Source organism: Suncus etruscus, chromosome 12 (assembly GCF_024139225.1).
Source record: "Suncus etruscus isolate mSunEtr1 chromosome 12, mSunEtr1.pri.cur, whole genome shotgun sequence".
Lineage (NCBI taxonomy): Eukaryota > Metazoa > Chordata > Mammalia > Eulipotyphla > Soricidae > Suncus > Suncus etruscus.
Window position 1 is genome coordinate 66,470,419 of NC_064859.1, and position 27,366 is coordinate 66,497,784.

Genomic DNA, 27,366 nt, shown 5'->3' on the forward strand with positions numbered 1-27,366 from the left:
ATACCAGAGCAACAGCAAGGCTTATCCTTTGAAAATCTTTTATGGGGCACAAGCTGTGCAAGTTCATTGGGGGAAGTTTGAGCATGCTTTCTAGAGAACTGGGGGATACATTATGACTTTTAGAAACTTTTGCATTTTTGTCCTCAGAGGCTTCTTCCACTATACCTGAAATTAGAAATTTGTTATTAGTATAATAATGTAAATATTAGTGTGCTAACATATTAAACACTTTATTTGGTTAAAAAGGTTTTCTTTCTGATTTTAAAACAAACAATTTGCAACTCATATAGCCCTAGGATTTGAGTTTGGAAACAAGATACCCACTAGGTTTTTAGGCATTTCCTTCAAGCTCCAAATCAGGGAAATATTGGAAATATGGTTATATAAAACCTGAGGTATGGGATTTAAAAGGTGAACCAATATAGTGACTGTGGAAAAGATTAATGCAAAAGATCTAATGGATTAAAATAAAAAATAAGCTAAGCTTCAGACATGCACACCTACACAAGCATTCATACATGTGTACACATATTTGTACAAAAGTGCATACATATACACATATGAAAACATGCATATATGTATGTGTGCATACATAAGTAAGTGCCTATAAACTTGTGCATTTATATATCCAGACATATGCACACACCTCATAAATACAGATGGGAATGTGTATGCACTATACATAATCCATTCCCATACACTTAGATTCACGCATATTAGCCCATAAACTAATGTCCATGCAAAAATATACCCCAACTCCAGTATCCCTCTGCTTATTAGATATTCTTGGAATAGACTCTGAGTAGCTCAGGTTGGCTTTAGGTATGTCTGGGAGGATCTGAAACGGGCAGGTTTACTCTTGGTATTGATACTTCTAGAGGGTCTGAGCAGCACATGCACTGCTCCTCTGTAGCACCTATTCTTATTGTCAAAGAAGTTATTTCATCCTTTTAGTGGTTTTTATTGCCTGTCGCATTCTCCTTTTTAGTACTTGGTCATCATGCTGTGACTATCTCCCATGGATTGAAAATTCCCCTTATGGTAGAGAGTGGTCCAGAGTATGGTCCAGAAATAAACAAGTCACTCAACTGAAACATCTCAGAGTATAGTGGCTAGAAAAGCAGAGAGGCTGGAAAGTTACATGTAGATCATTATGGTGAAAGGGGGTAGTGCAAAGGGAAGGAGGGCAGATCCCCAGGTTGGAAAGTAACTTGTCCATTCATAATCCTGAGGATTCTTTTCCCCTTTACCCACTTTAACACTGAGGGGTTTATGCTATATTGTAGGAAATGGCAGTGCAGAAGCAAGAAAAACTTAGTGAGGATCAGATTTTTAAAATGGATGATTCAAAACAAATAAATTCTACTTGCTGAAGAGTTTTTATAAAGAATTAATTATTTAAAATCCCAGTAGAAGAGACAACTGCTGCCATATGAATTAAAAAAAGAAAGCCACTGCATATATATAAATGAAATATTAATTAACTTAATTATAATATTTTTAAGTTTATACAAATTTTGAAACTAGTGGGATGGAGCTATAGTAAGTATTTGTCTTGCAAGTTGCTGACCAAAGTTTGATTCCCCCTACATCCTCAAGCCCATCAGGAGTAAGTCCTAAGTGCAGAGCCAGAGGTAAACAAACTCCAAGCATCATTGGTTGTAGCTCCCAAACTAAAAAAATAAATTGAATTTAGAGTCCCCAGAAGTTGCTGAGGATAGAGAAATTATTTAACCTAATAAATGACTTGTACAAATTTCAATTTGTAGGAACATTCAGAAGGTCGTATGACATAAAATATTAAAAGTATGTAAAACCTGGGCTGGAATGATAGCTTGGCGGAAGGATGTTTGCCTTGCACGCAGCCTAGGACAGACTTCGGTTCAATATGCAGTGTCCCATATGGTTCCCCAAGCCAGGAGAGATTTCTGAGCACATAGCCAGGAGTAATTCCTGAGTCTCACCAGGTGTAGCTCCAAAACAAAACAAAACAAAAAGTATGTAAAAACCTAATAATGACATCACTGAGAAAATATCAGAATATCTATAAAATTATTTTTCAGAATTCAAAATAATTTATATTATCAGAATATTAGAAACAAATTAAATGTTGATCATAGACTATGAACAGAATTAATTATGGAACATGCAGAAAATAATGCAGTTTTCAATAATCATGTTACCAGTTAATATTGTTTAAATAGCAAGCTGTTTCCCTGATTAGTTAAAATTTAATATGATAATTTCATGGTTGCTTTTCTTCAACAGATGTTCATCACTGAACAAACATGAGTTTTGTGCTTAGAGAAAAAATAGCAATAAAATAATTTGGAAATTAAAAAAAATTAAGATTACATCTAGCTGTAAAGCATGTGTTTTATGAGTTGATGGGAATACCAAAGCAACATCAAGGCTTGTTCTTTGAAAAACCTTCTATGGTACCAGAGCCATAAGAGTTCATTTTACTGCTCTAAGTTAACTGCCTAGGTTAATCAGTCATATCCCATTTCTCTCAAGGATTGAGTTTAATAATTAAATGATTTAGCTAACAGTCACTCAAGTGAGATGGCAAATAGGCAATATATCCAAGGAATAACTTCCTAAAACCCAAAATGATACATCAACTAGCACTTTATTTTAAAAAAAATGGTTTTCATCCTCTTGATAAAATTAAGACTCTAGTGTTTGAAGAAAGGATGGAACAAAAGGTGGTTTCTAGTGAGTTTGGTTTTGCAAACTTTAAAACTTGAATTTTTAGATTTTTAGAGCTATGGTCTAACAGGTAGGGTGCTTGCCTTGCACATGGTCAAACCTCCTATTGTCCCCAGGAGAACTACCAAAAAGAAAGCCCTGAGCACCACTGGGTATAGCCTAAAAGGCCAAAAGAATAATATTTTTTTTATTTTTAAAAAGGAAAGAAAACCCATTTGTTTAATATTCCTCAGGAAACCAATTTTGTTTAGCTACCAAAGGAAACTATAAATAGAAGACAGGTTCAGCATATGACCACTGATTAACATGACCGAAGGATTGTGATGTATGGCTCTGTATCCTCTTTGCCCTGGAGTGGAGACAACTGCAGAAAATTCTTGGTTTAAATGAATGATAGAGAGCAGGCAAATAACAGAGTATGCCTAGGAAAAACTTAATTGATAAACATAATCAAACTTTCTATGGTAAATCATTCATCATTTTAGTGACTTCACCTATTTATAGACTGTGCATTTCAGGTGTGAGCTTAATTTGGCTCTGATTCCTGCTGACTGGTGCTTTTGTAAGCTGGTCATGAGGCTCTAGCAGCCAATCTGTGTCATTTTCCTGTGCAGGTTCTCTCCCTTCCCACCCCTCCCTTGCTTCCTCTTTTCCCTATTAAGTATCTGCAGTTCATTTTGCATGTTGCAGAGAGATTCACAATTTTTTCCTGTAGAATTTAGCATCAGCAATGTTTTCCTAGAGTTTTTATGTTCTTTTCCTGTCTGCTCTAACTATACTGGGTAGTAAATACTATGTTCTGTCTAGAAGAAGCTGTATTATATGCATGATAGAATTCTTCAATAATATTGTGGTTTTATTGTTCTTCTTAACACTTCTCCATCCATCCTATCTGTAATGACCTCTAATACTAATGGTACCTGTCTCATTAATCACTATTCAGTCAATTTCTCTTTTTCTCATTTTATATTAAAATTGTTTTATTTTGCAAAATAGATAACAACTGTGGAATTCTGCAAAGTTTAAAATATTTTAAACTAGGGGCTGAGCAATAGCACAGTGGTAGGGCTTTGCCTTGCAGGTGGACCTGGGTTCAATCCCCAGCATCCCATATGGTCCCCCAAGACAGGAGTGATTTCTGAGCATATATCCAGGCTTAGCCCCTGTGTGTCACTGGATGTGGCCCAAAAATAAACAAAAAAATATTTTAAACTAAAAGTTGGCCTGTTTTTATTCTCAATTCCAATATCATCTCCAGGATTAGTTATAATTAACACTTTGGTTTGTTGGCATCACTTGTATTTTTAGTTAGTTGCTTAATTAACACAGATTAATATAACTATCTTCTTGCAAAGATGGCAAGGAAAAGTAAAAATTAGTATAACAGTCCATAAAAATATGAGATAATTAACAATAGCAAGCAAAGCATAGCACTAAAGTACAACTGGAAATGAACACATATCACAGGGAACTCATCTGCTCAATCTTATAACCAGATTTTTTTTGAATAAAGTAATTTAAAAAAAGATTACAAGTCAATACCAGTACAAATAATACTTTTTTAGATAGAGTAATATTAGTATATGTGCTCCTGAAGCAATCACTAGATAATTAAGTTTATTACAACCTTTATATTGTGTCAAACAGATTCTGAAATAGAGATTCATAAAAAAAAATAAAATGAAGAAAGAATAAATGAAAAAAATGACTAGGGAAACCATCACATCCACATGAAAAGGCAGAAGAAACAAATGAAGGGGGGAAACAAATATAAAACACCAAAAAATCAATGGTAAAATGTCATTAAGTCAGACCCATATATCAATTGTCATCATTTAAAAATGTGAAAGGTCAAGACTATACTTTCAGGGATCATTTCTATAGTACGTGACTAGAGAAGTTTCTCTGATCGTGTAGAGCACCCGAAGCCACGAGGAGGAGCCAGAGCGTCCTCTCCTGAGCGTGAAGCCGGCTCTAGGTGTCGCTTCTGCGGCTGCTTTTGCCATTGATGATCGTTCTTCCCTTCCTTTGGAAGGGGTAGAAGGAGAGGATGCAGTCTGAGTGGTAAGAAAAAAAAATGTGAAAGGTCATAATATACCAATTCAAATATTGCATCCTAAGTTTTTTCCTAAAGATCTGGAACTAGACAAAAAATGTTTTGTTTCTCCAGTCATTTTAAACTTACTTGGGAAGTCCTAGAGAAACTAGACAAGGAAAAAATATGGAAAGAAATTCAAACTGAAAAAGACGAAACAAAAAAGTTACTTTTTGAGGATGATGTAAAAATATACTGAAAAACACGAAGGCCTCTACAAACAGCAACAACAACAAAACTAATGAAAATAATGAAGGACCTCAAGCAAGTGTCAGAGTATAAAACTGATACACATAACTTTGTTCTATTTGTATATATAATTAAATGGATGAACAATTCATTAAAATATAAAGGAAAAGTTCCACATTTACAATTACATCAAAAATAAAACAGCTGGTGCTGGAGAGATAGCATGGAGGTAGGGTGTTTGCCTTGCATGCAGAAGGACTGTGGTTCGAACACATTCACTTAATGCACCTTAGATCAGCGAAGATGATCCGCAGCCCTTCTTCTGATTTACTAATTGCCTCTGCTCTTTTTCAAATGCTTTTCCATATAAACTTCAGAATTAGTTTCTCAAGCTCCATAAAAATCTTACTGGCATTTTGAATGAGATTACCTTTATTTTTATGTGAATGTGAGTATTTGTTTTATATCTGGTCAAGAATAATGAATCTGGGCCCAAAGAGGTAGCACAGTGGCATTTGCCTTGCAAGCAACCGATCCAGGACCAAAGGTGATTGGTTCGAATCCCGGTGTCCCAGGAGCTATTTCTGAGCAGACAGGCAGGAGTAACCCCTGAGCACTGCCGGGTGTGACCCCAAAAAACAAAAACAAACAAACAAAAAAAGAATAATGAATCTTCCATGGGTTTTCTGGATTTTAATGAGTTTTACTGCTGACATGTGTGGCATGAATTGAATCCATAGCTTAGATTTACAGATTTGAGATAACTGATAGGAAGACATTTTTAACACTGCCATATTATTTTCTAAAACAGCTGTGTGTGTCACAGTAATGGCATGTCTTAGCCTTCCTCTTTCTACATCCATTCCAGCAATGGACAGAATATTTTATTTCTTTGGTCATTTTCGCATTTTCATAGTTATTGTTATTTTATTGCATTCCTTAAATGTTAGTAGATATTAAATTACCCTTAATTTTTGGCAATTTTCACACATTAATTATCAATTTACAAAATTGGTCATTTTTCTATTATTATTTATACTAATTTACAAATTAGGTTCTATTAATTAAATTAAGTAATTATTAACTAATTGTATTACTTTGTACTAGTTAATTGGTACCTATATTCCATATATATTCTATATATCCATTCTTTTACAAATGTTCCACTTCATTTCCATCATTATGTTACATTTCATTATGAGGAATAAAATTTGTACAGATTAGTTTGTAGCATTTGAATAGCTTTTGGACCGGTCCCTGTTTAAGAGATTTTGATACTTTAAAACAATAGACTTTTACCCCAGTTTATTACTTTTCTCTTCTTCAAACAAAACCACGTAACTTGAACTAGCTAGTCCTGCCCCCCAGATAGAGGGGGAAATAAGGGAGGCACGAGGGCCAAACAGGTGCAAGACTACTAAGTAGTAGGCTAGATACAGAGGGGACCACATATTCTGGCAGCCCTGGGGGTGAGGGAAGAGCATATGGGAGGTAGGACAAAAACGGAGGTGTAGGGAGGACAAATTGGTGATGAAAATCCCCCCTGATTTTTATGTAAATACGTACCTAAAATATTATTGTCAACAATATGTAAGCCACTATGATCAAAATAAAAATTATATTAAAAAAAAGAATTAGCCAGCTAATATCAAGCTATGGGTTTCACTTGTCACATGATTTTCTTAAAGTAGGGTTCATTTTTGTTATTATCCAGTTTTGAGCAGTTTAGACTTTTCTGATCTAGATAAAAGTTTGTCTATTGGGATCTGGATCTGGTTAATCTGTTTTACCTCATTGAGGTACTTATCTATTCCTACAATACTTTAGCTTTTTCACAGTCACCTTAATGAATATTCTACATATTATGTATCACATAATAATATGTTTATTTTCCCACAAGTTATTAAGAAATAAATGAACAATAGACTTCTTTTTTATATGTACTTTTTTTTTTTGTGACTGAAGTTCATTTACATAGAATTATTTACAATACATAGTGACAATGAATAAAGGGCATTCCCACCACCAATGTTATCCTCCCTCCACTCTTTTTCCCAGCATGTCTCCCACATCTCCCTCTTTTACCTCCCAGATTCCTACTGCAAATAGTTGCAGCCTTACAGCTTATTGGGTATCTATTCTGTTTGGTATTCCAGTCTGGTCATTTTTTTTACTTACACTACATGTTCATATGACTGGTCCTGATATCATTCTTTTCCCCCCTTAATTTATGAGGCTGAATGATTGAAATTATGCTATTCTGTTGAAGGTAAAAAGGTTAAGGAAAAGAGGAGAAAAAATTTGGTATCAACTACTAAAAAAATAAAATCACCGAATAATATCCACAAAAGTGGAAAAGAAGAAAAAAGTGGAAGAAAAAGGAGAAGGAAAATAATATCAAAAAAACAAACAAAAGTGCTGCAGTGGCAGGGTTTGTGTTACCCCAATTTGTTTTTGTTTTTGTTTTTGTTTTAGTATAGGCACAGCAAGTATTGGGGAAGGAAGAAAATTCCCGTGGCCTAAGAGATTCAGGGTTTCTCCACTCTTGAAGCATATTGTCATGGGAACAACCGCTGGCTCCATATCTTCTTATTGCCTTATCCCAGGGTTTTTGTTTGTTTGTTTGTTTGTTTTTTTGTGGTGTCAGGAACCTTTCTTCTCTGTTGTGGATGAGAAAATAAGGCCACTATAGCAAGCAATCTTGGTATTTGCGCAGGTCCTAGGACAGGGCCTAGAATAGAGTCTTTAAGGTTCTAGAGGTACTGTTCCACCATTGTTGGTGTGTTCAGTTTTCTGTATCATGTGCTCCATGTTTTTGCTCGTTCCCTAAGCTGAAGTCTAGGAAATTATGATTCCAATGGTTCTGCTCAGTCTCTGTTGTCAGAATTGGGCCTCTGTACTAATAATATATTGCCTTTCCACACCCAGAGACCTTTCTACCTCCCTCCACCATATCCCAACCTGGATTTGTTATCTCCCCCTTATTTAACCCTGTTTACCCTCAGTTTTTAACTCGTTAGGCACCAAGACTGACCTCCTTCCCAACAGACCACCATCCAGCTCCTCAATGAAAGACACCCTCTTGATCCCTCATCTTGTGTCTTTGCGAGAAACCACAACCAATAAACCTTCTGACTCAAGCTTGTGATCCCTCTCACCCTCTTCAAATCGTGGACGGTTGCATGATACTGGATTCAGCTGCAGCAAAACCCTCAGCTCAAGGACACTATAGGACTCTGAAATGCCGCAAATCATATATTAAACTCGAGTCTAGACCAAAGTCTGTGATACGAAAAAGTACCTTGGCTTTCACTCCCCACAAGAATATGTCAGAAGACCTAATTGGGAGGCCTATATTGCCTAACTTAGCTTAATACCTTTTTTAAAATGTATCTTAAAATATGTATTCCTAAACATAGAGATAGCCTCCCCCATCACTTTCTTCTTTCAAATACCTTTTCTCCCTTTTTTTCTCAATTTCCCTTTTTTTATATATCTCAATTTTATCTATATAATTTATTTTTATATATACATATTATCTCTATCCTTCCAGTTTTGGTGCTGCTTGGTCAAAAACCAAGAAAACGTCTTGCCTGGGATAAAAGCACAGATCACACCACAGATAGTGTACGTGTGGTCTGTCATCCTTACCTGGAATAGCACCAGCAATACAAAAGGACACCATATGTTTTTGTATAGGCACAGTAAATAGGGGGAAATCATGGACTCAGACACAAGATCTTATCTTCTAGAATAAGAACTCACTTTTTATACAAGGGTGCCTCCCACCTTGGACATATGTCATGTGGATACAACTCAGTCTCCACGAGATTGGACAGTGTTAGTTCACTCTCAAATCCCAGATCCCAGATGTAGAACTAAAACAAGCCCATGCAACAACACCAGGAACTAAACTGCATTGGGAGAGATACTTGTGCCAGTGTTAATATGACAACGAGGACAGCGAGGAAATGAAAACTTGACCTAAGTATCACATCACCTAACACTAAGTGGAAATCAGAAGAAGTATCGTCCTTTGAACTATGAAAAATAAGAGCACTAACTACAGAAAACTGACTTTGACAACCGTGACTGACTAGAACATACCTTGAGACCATTAAGGAAAACCCTACCCTAGGCTATAGCCCAGATCTTTTACAAAAATCAAGACTTCTTAGTTATATGTACTTTTTAATTAATTCATCTACTTCACAATGCAAACAAGTATTACTATGAGTCCAACTGGCATCACTTAATTTATACTTCATTAAAAGAAAACTAGGGGTCAGAGCGACAGCACAGCAGTAGGGCCTTTGCCTTACAAGCAGCTGACCCAGGACAGACTGCAGTTCAATCCCCCGTCCTCCCAAATGGTCCCCCAAGCTAGGAGCAATTTCTGAGCACATAGCCAGGAGTGGCTTCTGAGCATCACTGGGTGTGGCCAAAAAAAAAAAAAAAAAGAAGAAGAAAACTAGACTTTCTTCAAGTTTTCTTTCTATTTAGTAGGGCGTTTTATAATTTTCTGATGTAGATCATTTATTTCATTTAATTTGTACATGTGATTTTGATTATTGTGCTTTGAAGGTAGTTTTTTTCCTCTAAGGATAATGGGAGGGGAAGAGAGATAAGGAATAAAGGAAAGAATTTTTTTAACCTGTCTTTGTTCCTCTTATAAAAGGAAGATTATTTTAGATTTTTCTTGTGTTATGAGAATGCTTTATACAGAAATTTTAATTTTCTGTAATTTTAGATATTCTAAAACATCTAATGTAACACAACTAAAATTTAGCTTTGTTGAGGTTTTTTTTATTATTTTTGTAACTTTTACAAGTTTTATTTGATTTTTCTAGTCTTGCTGTGTTCTTCTTTGATTGTCACCCGGGATCAGGAATCAGTCACAGATGTTGCTTTTTAAAGAGTCCCCTTTAGCCCAGAGACAGGCAGGAATTAGGCCCCTTCCTTGTGGGCGGAGGCAAGCCTACCTGAGGTTAGGCACTTAAGAGCTGTTTTTGCTGTGTTCTTCTTTGATTATGATTTTTCTAGTCTTTAATTTAAACAAATTTTTAAAAATATCTGAGATAGTAAAATAGTAAAAAAAAATGGGTGTTTTTCTCTAGTTCTTCATTTTAGTTAAAATGGTTTATATAGTTTTACTGTTCAAGACATAATTTCTTATCTGATTGTACTGTTATATAATTTAACTCTATTCCACTTTACTTGTATTTAATTGGAAATATATAACAGTGTATTCATTATTATGCTTTACATAAATAATAATCTTATTTTTATAATTTAATTTGGAGGTGTTCTGGATAACAATAATTTATTCCCCATACTAAACAACTCTGGAAATAAACCTATCTGGATATTGTATATGTCCTTCCAATTCACTATTGTTCTGTTGTTACTGTTTTAGAAGGGATATTGAATTGTACTTTCTGTCACTGTATTATTTTTATCACAGTAAATATTAAATTTAGAGGACTTTGTAAAATTAGTTGGGAGATTTTATATCCCTTTTATGCTGCAGAGTTTAAATGGTGCTGAGATGCTTTGTCCTGTGAGGATTTGACAGAAGTTGACTCTGACATACCATGTTCACTGTACTGGGGTCAATATCAGATCTGTTTACCTTGCCAATTTCTTCCCTATTAAATTTCATTTAAGCTTTTTATTTCTTCCTTGTACAATTTAAGTTACTCTCACTTTGCTAGGAATCAGTCATATATCTTCATCTGGATATACATGCAGGCATGATGCCTAAGAATTTCATAATCAACAACTTACAGGCCTTTCAATATTCACTATATCTGACCTTTTTCAGCAAAGTTTGTTTTGTTATTTCTTTTTCCTAGAATTGTAAAATCTGAAATTTTTGTTTCTTTTCTGTTATATATTTATTTTACATATTATTTTAACTTACATTTAGTCATTCTCTTTACTTTATTTCTTTTTACTTTTCTCAGTGTCTTCACTAAGTTCTTTTTGTTGTTGTTGTTGTTGTTGGGAAGAAAGCCCTCATAAAAAGCACTCAAGAACCCTGGAAACTATTCCTACTACTATTCAACCAATTATATGGAGCAACTTAATTCTAAGACTCAGCGCTGCTCAGGTCTAATTTTGCTAGAGTCATATCTGGTGGTGCTAGACACCTGCAGGACTATGCCTGGCTGTGCTTGGGGAGTCATGTGGTGTTGAAAATTAAACTCAGATCCTTGAATGTGCAAGGCTTGTACTTTAATCCCTGAGCTATCTCTCCAGTTCTTCTTTGGCCAAATTCTGAACTATTTGGTGTTTTTTTTTTTTTTTTTTTTTTTACTATTTTATTAACTAAAGTAACATAAAGACTAGTTTCCTAAGGAAAGAGTTTGCTATTAGCTTTACATAAGATGTAATATTCCTTTTGTGTCTAAAACTGAATTATATTTCTTTTCAAACTTGCCTTTAAACTAGAACTTATATAGAACAATCTTAATTGCCATTTTTATTATGTATAATTAATTTTATTATTTGTACTAATGAAATTCCTGCTTTTACTAAATTTGGTTTACTGAGTTTGCTCAAATTCATTCTCATTATTTGAGATTCTCATAATGATGAACCTCTTGACTTTTCTTTGTTTGGTTATTTTGTTTTGTTTGAGCTGTGCTTAGAGGTTATTTTTAATTACAGAGTTAGGAATGAACTCAGGAATGAACCCCTGGCGTGTGTGTGTGTGTGTGTGTGTGTGTGTGTGTGTGTGTGTGTGTGTGTGTGTGTGTGTGTGTGTGTGTGCTGGGGCAACGTGTGCATTTCTAGGGACTGAGGAGTCAGCTTTGTACAAAGCAAGAGCCTTATCTCGTTACTATTTCTCTAGTTTTCCATTCTTTTTGATAGAGTCCTATTCAATTGATAGCATTTGGGGTCCCCAATGGAGATGCTCAGTAGCCCCACATGCTAAGTCCCTTTTAGTCTGAAATTCAACTTCTAGCCCTCTAAGTTTTTCCCAAGAGTTGACCTTTTCTTTAATGCACAGAACCTGGACCTGGTAACTACCTCAAAGAAAGGCTGGGGAACTGATCTTCTAGTTTACATCCAGTTCACAGTTGAACTGCTCTAATCAGCAGCTTGACCAAGGCTGGCAGCATCTACTAGGCTTCAACAGTCACCACACCCAACTCCCTTTTTTACCTAATTCTTTTTATTGCCCCAAATTTGACCAAGCACTTCCATACTTCGGCCTCTCTCACCAACAAAACCTTACCAATCTAGTGTGGTTGGTAACTAGTATCTAGTCACTAAGCCCTTGTTCATCTACCCATAGTCATCTCCATAGTGCAGAGCTAGAGCTGTGTCCATAGAGTGGCCTTACACTTCTCTTCATCATTAATAGTATCAGCCATGGGAACATGCCTTTCAGTAAAACCCCTTCTTTTGGAATCTGTTTAGTTCCTGACTTTGTTACCTAGAGCAAGTTAACTCACACACAGGATCTAAGAAACAGAAGTCTTAAAATCAGGGTGTGCAGATGTGAATGAAGAGTTTAACTGCTCTCCAGTGCATTGCTGGTAAGAGAGAGTGGTTCTTTGGAAGTGATCACACACACTCATACTCCAAAGGGTTCTATCTTGTGTAACATTAATCATTTAAAAAAATTATTTATAGCTGTCCTTTGTGCTTCAGAGAGTATAAGGAAACAGCTGGCTAAGAACAGTGTGGAACCAGGAGCCAGGCTCCCTCCACAATTATGTTCACAAGTCTGTGACTCTGCCTTTCCTGAGAGCTCAGCTCCTCCAGGGGCAGAAAGCAAGACAGAGAGAGAGAGGGAGGATCTACCCATACATGGATGATGAAGAATGAGACTTGACAAACCCAAGGAAAACACAGGAGGCTGGAGGGACAGATAGTATAGCAGAAAGATGCTTGCCTTGCTTGCATGTGACCAATACCTGACAATCCATATAGTTCCAACTTTCACAGGAGTTTCCATTCTAAACCAGTAGTTTAGGAAACCTAAACCAGGTTTCCCCCCTAAACCAGGAGTAAGCCCTGGGCACCATTGGGTCTTCCCATAAACATCCCATTTCCATCACCCACCCCCCAAAAAAATAACAAGAGAAGGTTCGAGGTAGGAGATGCAAATCCTTGCATGGAGTATGAGGGGCTGAAATCTATCTTGTCCTCTCAAGTGGAAGGAAGGGTCCCAGAAAAGCTGATTTATGCGGAGGTCAGAGCATTTCCATGTGGTGCTTTATCACCAGCCAACAACTTTTAACATAAAAGGGGGTCTCCCAAAGAAGCCTAGTGACCTTAACTTCCTGTTTCTTGCAGCTCCAGGCCAATGCTTCCAAGCCCTTTGGCTCTGCGTGTTTGCCCTTTTACCGCTCTTCAGCCGCCTGTGGTACCGGGAACCAAGGAGCTCTCTTTGGCAATCTATCCCAGGCAAACCCACGACAACAGATGAATGGATTGACCTCCTTCCTCGATGCCTCCACGGTGTATGGCAGTTCCCCGGCCGCAGAGAAACAGCTGCGGAACTGGTCCAGCCCCCAGGGATTGCTCCGGGTCAATGCTCGCTACCTGGACGCTGGTCGGGCCTACCTGCCCTTTGCAACACCTCCTGCTCCAGCCGCCTGCGCTCCGGAGCCCGGCACCCCGGGAGTAGCCCGGGTCCCCTGCTTTCTGGCGGGGGACGGCCGAGCCACTGAAGTCCCCTCCCTAGCAGCCATGCATACGCTGTGGCTTCGCGAGCATAACCGCCTGGCCATGGCGCTCAAGGCCCTCAACACTCACTGGAGCGCAGACACTGTCTACCAGGAGGCGCGCAAGCTCGTGGGCGCTCTGCATCAGGTGCGTGCAAGGGCCTTGAAGGAGGGGTGTTTCTGGGTGCAAACTCCTCAAGGGTGTTGCCTGTTGGGTGCACACAGACCTCTGCATCAGACCCAATCTGCAGTCTAGGGTCTTTGGTGCCTGTTCCTCAACTGCTCGTTCTCTTAGGAATGGAGAGACTTAGCTGGCCTGAATATTTGAGCCCTAAACAGAAGCTCAAAGACCACAACAGATGACTAGGCCATCCAGCACTTTCTGGCACAGCTCATAGTAGTTGTCTAATAGACTTGAAATCTTATATTTTCGGCAATCCTTCGAGAGGGGTGTCCAGCAGTGATTTTTACAGTTTTTGTATTTTGGACACACAGGTGAAACCTAAAAGAAAAGTAGTAGGCCAATCTTGTAGGAGATTTGCACATTGGCATGTTAAACTTGGCTATTTTCATCATTTCCTCATTATGTTCCAATGCCACAGCCTGAACCTGGGTTTGGTCCACCCAAGGCAGCCACTTTTAACACTGAGCCTCCTCCCACACTAATGTCTAGCTCTGTGGTAGAGAGATATGGGTGGATTAGCTAAAGTTGGTCCCAGCGGTATGATTTGAAAAAAATGAGTTTTACCTAGAAAATACAGTTGCTAACATGCAGGGTTAAGGGGTTTGTTATGAAAAGTGAGTGAAAGCTATTTCATGAGTGTTTGTGTAGGCCCCACCCTACAGTGATACTTGGTTAATTATACCTTGATCCTCTCCATGATTGAGGACAAAATTAAGTCTAGTCCAAGGTGACACAAGACCTTCTGATAGGTGGATCTCTCCCCAGAAGCTGGTTTTCATCTCTTCTATGGTCCACTGTGCTCAGGGAGTCAGCAGTCAGATAAGAGCCCAGAGTCTGATCATTAGGGTTCTGGAACCTTATTCTAAGTCTTCCCCTTGGTGTCAAAGAAATTGTAACAGTTCTAAGGAGCAATCACTCAGCTGTGGTATTTCAGTACTTTTCATCAGTGTATATACTAAGTAAGAGTCAGCCCAGACCTAATAGGCTGTTGTGTGTGGGGAAAGCCGGATGCATACAAATAGGTATTGCATGAAAAGGTAAATTATGTGTGTGTGAATATGAATTTGTGATCCACATAAACTGATCAAAAACCAAGTTCCAGAATGGCCATATAGCCCATCCTCTTTCTTTCTGGCTACTTCTGGGATTATTGGGGGAAATTTGGAGGCTGTGCCTTATTTATCATGTGGTCCTGACTTATCACACAAAATTTGCAATAGTTGAAGTCTAGAATTACAGAGAATCTGAAATGACAAATCATCACATCTGGCAGCTGTTTCTCCTTAATAAGTGAAATGACAAAAATTAATGAAAAGGGATCACTTGAGTGTCTTATATTCCCTTCCTTAATCAATTTTCTCTATTCTCTGCTTTTTTAAAAACTTTAATATTTTATCTTTTTTATTTTTACATTTCACTTTTATATTTCTTTGTGAGTGTATTTTTTCAATCAATACATCTTCTTTGATGTTTTTTTTAACAAATATCTTGGAAACCTCAAAACACTGAGGAGTGGTGTTTGATGTGTGGAGAATGCCTTTGCTGGGACTTTGAACTATATTGAAATACGTCCAATAGAGTGAACACTGGTTATTTTTCTTCCCTGGCTCAATCAGTCTACAGTTTGGTAATTATATGATCTCAAAGTCTCTCTCTCATTGGCCCAAAGCTAATTACCAACAATTCTTTAGAAGGGAACTTATTGGGGTGTTCTTTTGTCTGTGAGACAGACAGCCTGCTGCTGGGATATCTACTTCCTTTCCTCCCTCTAATTTCAGGTCAGTAGGACATTGGAACACTGAAGTGCTCAGGAAAATTTTCTCCCATTGGAACACTGAAGTGCTCAGGAAAATTTTCTCCCATTGCTCATCACGTGCAGATACCATCCTACTACCTGCTAAAATGGAAGCTCGCGTTTCAGAAATTTAGCTAGAACATATTTTAGAGAGAATCTGGGACCCACTTTAAAAATACCTGTGCCCAGTTGGGAAGAGAGGAGAAAAGCAATTGTCTGCCCAGCACAGGTGGGGTAGAAGGAAGAGAAAAAGAATTCTTATCACAGCACAGGATGGGTTCTGTGGAGATGAGTCAATAGGGGTGACTGAAAAAATTCTTTCGACAGATGATTTTTACAGCCAGGTACTGGAGAGCAGATCTGGAATCCAGAGAAAAGATTTTGTTCCCTCAATTCTCAGGGCATGTGGGCAAGGCTGGTAGCCAAAGGAGAAGAAACTTATCTTGCTCACACCCATCAGGGAACCAGCCAGATTTCCTCTGAGAAGGATGTAAAGGACTTTCTGCTATAGCACAGCTGCAGGGCTTTGTTCTCTGAGAGATACCCTAGTTGGGGATGGAGGTAGTAGGGAAAGAAGGAAAGACAGAGATGGGCTTCTTACTTCTGCTGAAAGATTCCAATAAGCACTATCTCTACTGTGAGAGTTTCTGTTATCCCATCTCACATGATTGTGAATTCTGACAAAAAAATTTCAGTTGCTGATCAGATATTATGAATAAAGGCCACCAGCCACTCCAGATGAACTTTCCTGCCTCAGTGCCAGAAGTTTTAGCTGCATCCCACTTCAGGTCTGCAGGCAGAAAGAAGTAAAAGCTGGACTCTAACATATACCCTGTTTCTGGACAGCTATGTCCCTCCTTGATTCCAGAGACTCCTGTCTCTGGAGTCTAACTGAATTAATTTCTTTAAGCATGGAAGAAGGTCTCTTTCATGGAGCAGACTGGGATAATTAGAAGAGGTAGGAGACTCAGCCTGAGGGGCATGTGTGGCTGACTAGTGCTCCCCAAATATCAGTTTACCATAGTGAGCTCTAAAAATGCTCCCCCTCCATCTTCTCTTCCTCTACTAGCAAGTGCCCTGCCTTCAACCATTTTCCTGTGTCCAAAATTTCAGGGCAGGCAATAACCCATGTCAAGGATATGAGAAGTTATGCTCTGCAGTGTCTGAAAGAACCAGGGCTCTTAAGAGATGAGATGGAAACAGACAAACTTTAAAGTATGGAGCATCCACCAGGACCTAGGGGAGGAAGGCATTACCTCCCATTTTATAAAAGTCGAGGAAGAGTGCTATTCTTTGAGAGTCATCTCAATCCCAGTGTAAAATCACCCCATATGCTGTATAAAATCAACACTGGATGAATGAGTCTAAAACAGGGTCACGCATAAAATAATCCAAACCAGGCTGAGGATGAAATACCTGTAGTCTGGTGTTGTGTATGTAAATATTTTGGGGGATTACTATGTTACTCACCCTAAACTGATTGGTGATTGTGCCCTACCCTAGGGTGTGACCTGGCATTCTGCCCCCACCCTAGGGTAGGACCTGATTCTGCTTTCACCATTGGTTGGTATCTGATCCCACCATTGGGTGGGACCTGACTCTGGAGTATAAGATCAAGGGTCTGTGGAAAGCGGGAGTTTTTTGCTGGCTGGAACTGAATCTGAGTCTTTGGACTTCAGTTTTGTCCATCCGAATAAAGCAAATATTTCCACGAGCCTGATTGTCTGCGAGCTGTTTACCCGCCAATTCACCTCAGAACCGTGGGCTAGACAGGGTGGCAGACGCGTGCTCCGAGCTGGAAGAAAAGGGCCTCATTCTCCATCCCTCCATCAGTCAACCTCTTCAGGGGCTGTCCTGCTACAGTCTGGCAATCTTCAAGCCTCATATTGAAAGCAAACTTCCTGTCAGAACTATTTTTATTGAGTACAGAGACCACCCCAGTTGGGGCAATGATGACAGTGTAAGGGCAGATAGCTCAGGCTATCCTGAACCTGTCCCACCCAGGTTTACATATAAGATGATCTTTGTTTTGGGTTAAACCAAATTGTAAACAAATAAAAAGAAATCAGAGATTATCTTTGTTTTGGCTAAAACAAGGTATAGTCTCACACCCCAGGGCACCAATTACAAATTACCAAAATGTTTTCAGATCATGAAATTTTCATGAAAATCATGAAAATTCTAGAGTCATGGCATGATCAATCCTCTGAGGCCCATTGCTCAGAGCATGGATGTTGTCCCTGTCTTCCAGCTCTCCATGGAGTATTCCAAGAATTTCCAAATATATCTTTAATTAGCTTTTAATATCAGGAGAAGCAGAAGAGGAGATAAGTGTCTGACAGTTCACATAGGGAGGTTGCAGAGTCTAAGACCTAACTCAGTGAAAAGATCTTTGTTTGCATAAGTTGCTGGTTTGGCTATTAGTAGCAAGACATCAACTAACAGTAGCAGATGTGTTTAGGTTTCCCATCAGGAAACCATTCCCTGGGCTCCCCAGTCAGATCTCAGGTCAAGGAAAAAGAAAAGAAGCACCATCAAAATAGCTTACATGTGAATATTAAGTTGCTCAACTTGGGTAAAGAGGGAGGCCAATATCTCCTGCAACAGGGAGAAAAATTCCAACACTGTTGACAGAGATGGAAAGTTCTATGAGTGCAAAGCCAAACTCATTTGACTGTCAGGAGAAACTTCAGACTTATTTGGAACCACACACCACTGCTGCTGGGATGAGAGGCTGTATCTGCAGAATGAAACCAGCAGTACAGTTCAGAGTGGACTAATTAGTCAGAAATGGTGGTGTAACCTTCCATTCTTCTCTGTTATGGACTGCCTGGGAGTGGATGCACAGAATTGGGACATTTTCCATCTGTCCCCTGCTGGGCACAGCAAGCCCTGTGCCAGACTCCAGGTCCCCTCCCACTCTTTCAGCAAATACTAAATTGTGCATGAAGAAAATATATTTTGTCATCTGTTACAAGTACACAGATGCTTTTGTTTGTTATTTTTTGTAAACAATCTGAGCGTGTTAACAGCTTACACAGCTTACCTCCCTACACCAATAAACTAAACATAATGCATTTATATCCTAGTATAGAATTATTCCTGTTGGTTTGTACCTCATTTAAATGTGATTCATTGACCAATATATTCCTTTAAACACCAAAACAATTTGATACTGATTTGTATAACTGAAAGAAATGCTGTTAAAGCTAAAAGCAGAGCCTTGTTCGTAATGTTCTAGGGACCACTGTCAATTAGAAATTGCAAGTCCCTCTGACTACGCCATGATTACCATTTACAGGGCTCTTCGGTACACATTATTCTTTTATGTAATCTTTGCAAAAGCTGTGGTAATCAACGATTATTGTCAATGCTCAGCAGGAAAGGGACTGCTTTACTGTCGCTTAGACAAGGGGAGGGAATCTGTGCCCCTCAGGGCTCCATGACCACATGTTTTCTGTCAGAACCTACCATTACCTACAAGCCACGAGACCAGCCCTTGGCCTGAGAATGCTTTTTATATAGCCACAATGAAATCTGTCAATATTAGATAGACTTGCATTTGTCCCCTTATCATAGGAGGTGTAAACTCACAGGATGAATCAAAAGTGGGAACTTCAAACTTATTTATGAGATCTAAAGCTCAAAGCCAGTCCTATTAAAACTACTTTCTGACAGTCTTTTATCACTGAATTTTTGTAGTCCTTACAAATAATTAACAAGTAATCCAAGACTATACAGAAGAGTAAAGTAGAAAGATCAACACACTAGCTAAAGTACTCCTAGGGAAAAGGAAAATGGGAGGCATTACTTTCCCCAACTTTGAACTGTACTACAAAGCAATAGTTATCAAAACAGCATGGTATTGGAATAAAGACAGACCCTCAGATCAGTGGAATAGGCTTGAGTTCTCAGACAATGTTCCCCAGAAATACAATCACCTAATTTTTGACAAGGGAGCAAGAAATCCTAAGTGGAGCAGGGAAAATCTCTTCAACAAGTGGTGCTGGCAGAACTGGTTAGCCACTTGCAAAAAAGCTAACATAGACCCCCAGTTAACATCATGTACAAAGGTAAAATCCAAATGGATTAAAGACCTTGATATCAGACCTGATACCATAAGGTATATAGGAACAACCTGTAGGTAAAACACTCCATGACATTGAGACTAAAGGCATCTTCAAGGATGCCTTTCCAAACAAGTGGAAGCAGAAATAAACAGATGGGAATACAATAATCTGAGAAGCTTCTGCACCTCAAAAAAAATAGTGACCAGGAAACAAGAGCCATCCACCATGTGGGAGAAACTATTCACCCAATACCCATCAGATAAAGAGCTAATATCCAAAATATACAGGGCACTGACAGAACTTTACAAGAAAAAAATATATAAATCCATCAAAAATGGGGAGAAGAAATGAACAGACACTTTGATAAAAAAGAAATACAAATGGCCAAAAGGCACATGAAAAAATGCTCCTCATCACTGATCATCAGGGAGATGCAAATCAAAACAACGATGAGATACCATCTCACACCACAGAGATTGGCACACATCACAAAGAATGAGAACAATTGGTGTTGGCAGGGATGTGGAAAGGAACTCTTATCCACTGCTGTGGGAATGCCATCTAATCCAACCTCTATGGAAAGTGATATGGAGATTCCTCCAAAAACTGGAAACTGACCTCCCATTTGACCCAGCTATTCCATTCCTAAGGATATACCCTAGGAACACAAGAATACAATACAAAAACCCCTTCCTCACACCTATATTTATTGCAGCACTATTCATAATAGCCAGGCTCTGGAAACAACCAAGATGCCCTTCAACAGACGAATGGCTAAAGAAACCCTGGTACATATACACAATGGAATATTATGCAGCCGTCAGGAGAGATGAAGTCATGAAATTTTCCTATACATGGATGTTCATGGAGTCCATCATGCTGAGCGAAATAAATCAGAGGGAGAGAGAGAGACACAGAATGGTCTCACTCATCTATGGGTTTTTTGTCATCTTTGCAACAATACTCAGAGACAATGAGAGGAGGACTGGAACTTCCAGCTCACTTCATGAAGCTCACCACAAAGAGTGGTGAGTGCACTTATAGAAATAACTACACTGAGAACTACCATAATCATGTGAATGAATGAGGGAAATGGATAGCCTGTCTAGAGTACAGGTGGGGGTGGGGTAGGATGGAGGGAGATTTAGGACATTGGTGGTGGGAATGTTTCACTGGTGAAGGTGGTGTTCTTTATATGATTGAAACCTAATCACAATTATATTTGTAATCAAGATGTTTAAATCAAGAAAAAAATGCAAAAAAAAAAAAAAAAAAAAGGAAGATCAGCTCCACCTTGAACCTGTCGTGAACTACAAAGGGACACAAAAGAAAAACTTTAATACCTGGAAGTTAAACAGCCTAATACTGAATAACCAGTGGGTCTGAGATGAAATACAAGAGGAAATCAAAACCTTCCTGAAAACAAATGACAATGGAGACACAATCAGAACCTATGGGACACAGCAAAAGCAGTAATAAGAGGAAAATTTATAGCTTTGCAAGCACACATCAGGAAAGAAGAAGGGGCATACCTGAATAGCTTAATGACACAGCTCATAGAATTAGAAAGTACTCAACAAAAGGACCCAAAAATAGGGAGACAGAAGGAAATAACAAAGCTGAGAGCAGAAATCAACGAAGTAGAAACCCATAAAACAATCCAAAAGATCAATGAAAGCAGAAGTTGGTTCTTTGAAAAAATAAACAAGATTGATAGACCATTGGCAAAACTAACAAAGAAAGAGAGAGAGAGAGAGAGAGAGAGAGAGAGAGAGAGAGAGAGAGAAACTACATAGCTCGTATTAGGAATGAGAAAGGAGAGATCACTACTGATATGGTAGAGATACAAAGGGTAATCAGAAACTACTTTGAGAAACTCTATGCCACTAAAAATGAAAACCTGGAAGAAATGAATAAATTTTGGACTCTTATAATCTTCCACGATCGAATGAAGAGGATGTAGCATATCTAAACACACCCATCACTATTGAGGAAATTAAGACAGTAATCAAATGTCTGCCCAAAAACAAAAGCCCTGGCCCAGATGGATTTACTAAAGAATTCTTTCAAATCTTTCAAGAGGAACTACTGCCAATCCTGACAAGACTCTTTCATGAAATTAAAAAAAAAAAAACCAGGAACACTTGCAAATAGCTTTTATGAAGCCAATATCACCTTGATACCTAAACCAGACAGAGATGCTACCAAAAAAGAAAATTACAGACCAATACCGCTGATGAATACGGATGCAAAGATCCTCAACAAAATCCTGGCAAATAGAATTCAATGCCTCATTAAGATCATCCACTATGATGAAGTAGGTTTCATCCCAGGAATGCAAGGCTGGTTTAACATCCGTAAATCTATCAACATAATACACAACATCAACAACAAGAAAAATAGAAATCACAAGATCATACCAATAGATGCAGAGAAAGCATTTGATAAGGTCCAACACCCATTCTTGATCAAAACTTTCAGCAAGATGAGAATGGAAGGAACCTTTCTCAATATAGTTAAGGCCATCTACCACAAGCCAGAGGCAAATATTGTCCTCAATGGAGAAAAACTGAAAGCCTTTCCTCTAAATTCTGGCACAAGACAAGGCTGTCCTCTCTCACCACTCCTATTCAACATAACACTGGAAGTACTTGCTATAATGATTAGACAAGAAAAAGATATCAAGGGAATCCAGATAGGAAAGGAAGAAATCAAGCTCTTGCTGTTTGCAGATGATATGATACTCTACTTAGAAAACACTAAAGTCTCTACGAAAAAGCTTCTAGAAACAATAGACTCATATAGCAAGGTGGCAGGCTACAAAATTAACACACAAAAATCAATGGCCTTTCTATACACCAATAGTAATAAGAAATAAATGGACATTAAGAAAACACCCCCATTCACAATAGTGCCACACAAACTCAAATATCTTGGAATCAACTTGACTAAAAATGTGAAGGACCTATACAAAGAAAACTAGAAAACTCTGCTTCAAGAAATAATAGAGAAAACGCAGAAATGAAAACACATACCCTGCTCATGGATTGGCAGGATTAACATCATCAAAATGGCAATAATCCCGAAGGCATTATACAGATTTAATGCCATCCCTCTAAAGATACCCATGACATTCTTCAAAGAAGTGGATCAGGCACTTTTGAAATTCGTTTTGAACAATAAATACCCTAGAATAGCTAAAGCAATCATTGGGAAAAAGAATATGGGAGGAATTACTTTCCCCAACTTTAAACTTTACTACAAAGCAATAGTTATCAAAACAGCATGGTATTGGAATAAAGACAGGCCCTCAGATCAATGGAATATACTCGAATACTCAGAGAATGTTCCCCAGACATACAATCACCCAATTTTTGATAAAGGAGCAAGAAATCCTAAATGGAGCAAAGAAAGCCTCTTCAACAAGTGGTGTTGGCACAACTGGCTAGCCACTTGCAAAAAATTGAACTTAGACCCCCAGTTAACATCATGTATGACAGTTAAATCCAAATGGATTAAAGACCTCGATATCAGCCCCAAAACCATAAGATATATAGAACAGCACATAGGCAAAACACTCCAGGACATTACATGCATCTTCAAGGAGGAAACTGCACTCTCCAAGCAAGTGAAAGCAGAGATTAACAGATGGGAATATATTAAGCTGAGAAGCTTCTGCACCTTAAAAGAAATAGCACCCAGGATACAAAAGCCCCCCACTGAGTGGGAGAAACTATTCACCCAATACCCATCAGATAAGGGCTAATATCCAAAATGTACAAGGCACTGACAGAACTTTACAAGAAAAAATCATCTAATACCATCAAAAAATTGGGAGAAAAAATGAACAGACACTTAGACAAAGAATAAATACAAATGGCCAAAAGACACATGAAAAATGCTCCACATCACTAATCATCAGGGAGATGCAAATCAAAACAACTATAAGATACCATCTCACACCCCAGAGATTGGCACACATCACAAAGAATGAGAAAAAGCAGTGTTGGTGGTGATGTGGAGAGAAAGGAACTCTTATCCACTGCTGGTGGGAATGCCGTCTAGTTCAACCTTTATGGAAAGCAATATGGAGATTCCTCCAAAAACTGGAAATCGAGCTCCCATACGATCCAGCTATACCACTCCTAGGAATATACCCTAGGAACACAAAAATACAATACAAAAATCCCTTCCTTACACCTATATTCATTGCAGCACTATTTACCATAGCAAGACTCTGGAAACAGCCAAGATACCCTTCAACAGATGAATGGCTAAAGAAACTGTGGTACATATACACAATGGAATATTATGCAGCTGTCAGGAGAGATGAAGTCATGAAATTTTCCTATACATGGATATACATGGAATCTATTATGCTGAGTGAAATTGTCAGGAGTGAGAGAAAGATGCAGAATGGTCTCACTCATCTATGGGCTTTAAGAAAAATGAAAGACATTCTTGCAATAATAACATTCAGACACAAAAGAGAAAAGAGCTGGAAGTTACAGCTCACCTCATGAAGCTAACTACAAACAGGGATGAGTTTAGTTAGAGAAATAACTACATTTTGAATTATCCTAATAATGAGAATGTACGTGGAAAATAGAAAGCCTGTCTAGAGTATAGGCGTGGGTTGGGTGGGGAGGAGGGAGATTTGGGACATTGGTGATGGGAATGTTGCACTGGTGATGGGTGGTGTTCTTTACATGACTGAAACCCAAACACAATCATGTATGTAATAAAGTTGTTTAAATAAAATAAAAATTAAAGACAAAAAAAGAAAGATCAACACAAAGATCCTTTACTTAAGTCTATAATCTATAGTTGTATATGTTATATCTATATATCGTATATAAATAGCATAAAAACCATATATTTTTTATTCTCACAGAAACTCCTATACCTGCTTATCTATTTCTTTACATAAATGGCATGCCTCCCACCAGCTACAATTCTGCTGATCCATGATTGTGCAGGAAGTGTCATTTTCTGTATCTGTGTCCCCCTGCACCTCCCCTCCTGGGAGCACACACATGATTTACTGTCCTGAACCACTCACTTGTCTTCTTTCTCCACAGATTATCACTATGAGAGATTACCTCCCCAAAATTTTGGGCTCCACGGCCTTTGAGCAGCATGTGAGCATTTATAAAGGCTATGACTCCACTGTGGATCCCACAGTCTCCAATGTGTTTTCCACAGCTGCCTTCCGTTTTGGTCATGCCACAATCCACCCCCTGGTAAGACGACTTGATGCCCACTTCCAAGATCACCCTGATCTCCCTAAACTCCGGCTTCAGGATGTTTTCTTCAGTCCCTGGAGGCTCATCAAAGAAGGTGCATCTCTGCTTTGGGCCAGCTGGGTTGGTGCATTTTTCTCCCTTTGAGATGAGATAATCTCTATCCTGGAAGGCACAGAATTTCCCTTCACACTGGACCATTTGAATGAATGTTGTCTTGTTACCATTACTTTTGGAGAAAATAAGCATAATTACAGGTTGTAAATAGGCTTAAGCATTTATTAAAGATGCTTCTGCAAGGATTTTTCAAGCTTTTTTAAGTTCATAGGTGCGGGTTATAACCCCCTCTGTTGCATTAAAAAAAATGTTGGAGCTGCCATCTCTGCCTATTCAGGGTCAGCAATTCCAACTTATCTTCAGGAAATGTTTTTGCTCGATGCATGGTTCTATGCCAAATTGCATTGGAATGCCAATAGATGGGCTTTCTTTGGAAGAAAACTGCTCAGAGAACCACTTCAATTCCTGAGCAAAGTCTTGTCAGGATTTTTTTTATAAGATTCTCATGTTCTCCACCACATGTACCTGGAAGCTTCCATTCTTATTGAGAAGGTAATGGTCTCCAATTAGGTGTTGGACTGGAGCTAGAAAGTTGAGCCAATGGTTTGAGCACCAGCTTTGCAACGCATCACATGCTGTCCTGAGGAATACCAGAAGAGATTCCTTGAGAACTGAACTAGAAATAAATTCTGAGAACTGCTGTGTGTGGCTCATGAACAAAACCAAACAAATAGACATAGTATCTGAAGGGAAAGAGAGGCTGCTAGTGGTCTTAAATATTAGAGCAACAAGAGGCAGGCCTGATAGTTTCCTCAATGTAGGAGGTGCTGTGGCCTTAGATGTTAGAGCAACAAGAGACAAGCCTGATAGTTTCCTCAATGGTAGAAGGTGGGAGCTGAGTAGTCCACAAGATGCTATGGAATAACTGGAGAGCAAGAGATCCCTGAACACACCAACTGTACACTAAACAAAGCCATATCTCCTTCTATTATACCAAGAGTTAGAATTCAGCAAATGTGTTCCTTTACACTGTTCCTACTGCTCAAAAGGAAAATAAAACCTTCACAAGGACAATTTTAGAATTCCCCTTCATATCGAAAGATCATTCCTACACAATGACAAGATATACCTAGGATACAAGTATATAAATTCACCAACCAAATAAGTTTCTTAAATTCATTGGAAAACATCGGTATCACATCAAGTGAATTTGTGAACTTCAAGAGATATTGGCTATAGGTGTCAATTTATCATTTTAGATATTTTCATTTCTCCAGAATTCAAGAAGTTTCACTATCTTTTCCATGATATTTTCCAGGAGGTTTGGATCCCGTGGTGCGTGGCCTTCTTGCTAGACCCACCAAACTACAAGTGCAGGACCAGCTGATGAACGAAGAGCTGACAGAGAGGCTCTTTGTGCTGTCCAGCACAGGCACTTTAGATCTGGCATCACTCAACCTGCAGAGGGGCCGGGACCATGGTTTACCAGGTTTGCCTCTGCTTTAAAAATGGTTTCTTGTGTTGTAGAGTCTGGCAAATTATCCACTGTTCCTTGGGAGTTGAGTTTAAAGTAAAGTGTGTCTGCAACTTCCTATCAACTTCTCAGAAACTACCTTTTGCAGTCTAGCTCACTGCACTACAGAGGTCATTCCTGCTTTGCTTGGACAACAGAACTGCAATGAGAGGGAAAGGAGGCTCCCAGCAAGGAAGAAGCCAAGTAGTTATAAATAGCATGTTGTGGGTCAGGGGGGCAGAAATTTCTGGAAAGGTGGTAACAAGTCTGCACCTGGCTTCTTAGGATCAAATTGCAGGTCCCAGCACTCATGTAGTGCTAGAGCAAATCGTTCTCTTCCCTGCCTCTTTCTAACTGACATCTTGGAGCCATAAGAGGTAATTGTGCTGCTTGCAAGGTTATCAGTCTAGCCAGGTTAATCTCTTGCTACTGGTTTGAGTAGGGATCCCTACTGGGGTCAGATGACTAGTTTATACATTCTCCTTCTTCCCTTCTTATGCTTTCTAACTCTGAATCCCACCTTTCCTTTCCCAATCCACATCATTCTTTTCTGAAACTGACCCAAAATGTCTCATGCACTGTTGCTTTCCTTTATCGGAGATCTGCACGTTTTGGTATCCGGTTGACCTTTAGTGCTTCTTCTAGACCTGTCCTAGCCAATGCCTAATTTCTGTGTGTGAATTTATGAGTTTATGTGCAAGTCTGTGTGTCAATTTACATAGCAGTGCTTCTACAGTCCACAGACTAGATCATACATATTATTTTCTGTTAACTTAGACCATCTCCTTATAAGCCCTATGATCCTACATTAGGATCAGTTTAAAAAG

The 27,366-nt window shown here is 38.7% G+C and overlaps 1 protein-coding gene and 1 non-coding gene across 2 annotated transcripts in view; both read left to right on the forward strand.

Annotated features, from left to right (window-relative positions):
- TPO (thyroid peroxidase) overlaps positions 1-27,366 on the forward strand; it is a 127,097-nt gene that overhangs the window by 55,863 nt on the left and 43,868 nt on the right. Inside the window, exons 8-10 of the mRNA XM_049784653.1 lie at positions 13,307-13,825; positions 24,808-25,066; positions 26,345-26,515. Of these exons, the coding sequence (XP_049640610.1) occupies positions 13,307-13,825; positions 24,808-25,066; positions 26,345-26,515 (949 nt within the window). The remainder of the gene's footprint in view (positions 1-13,306; positions 13,826-24,807; positions 25,067-26,344; positions 26,516-27,366) is intronic.
- LOC126024979 (small nucleolar RNA U3) lies at positions 4,566-4,778 on the forward strand. Its single transcript, XR_007501039.1, has one exon. It is a non-coding gene; the product is annotated as a small nucleolar RNA U3 (small nucleolar RNA).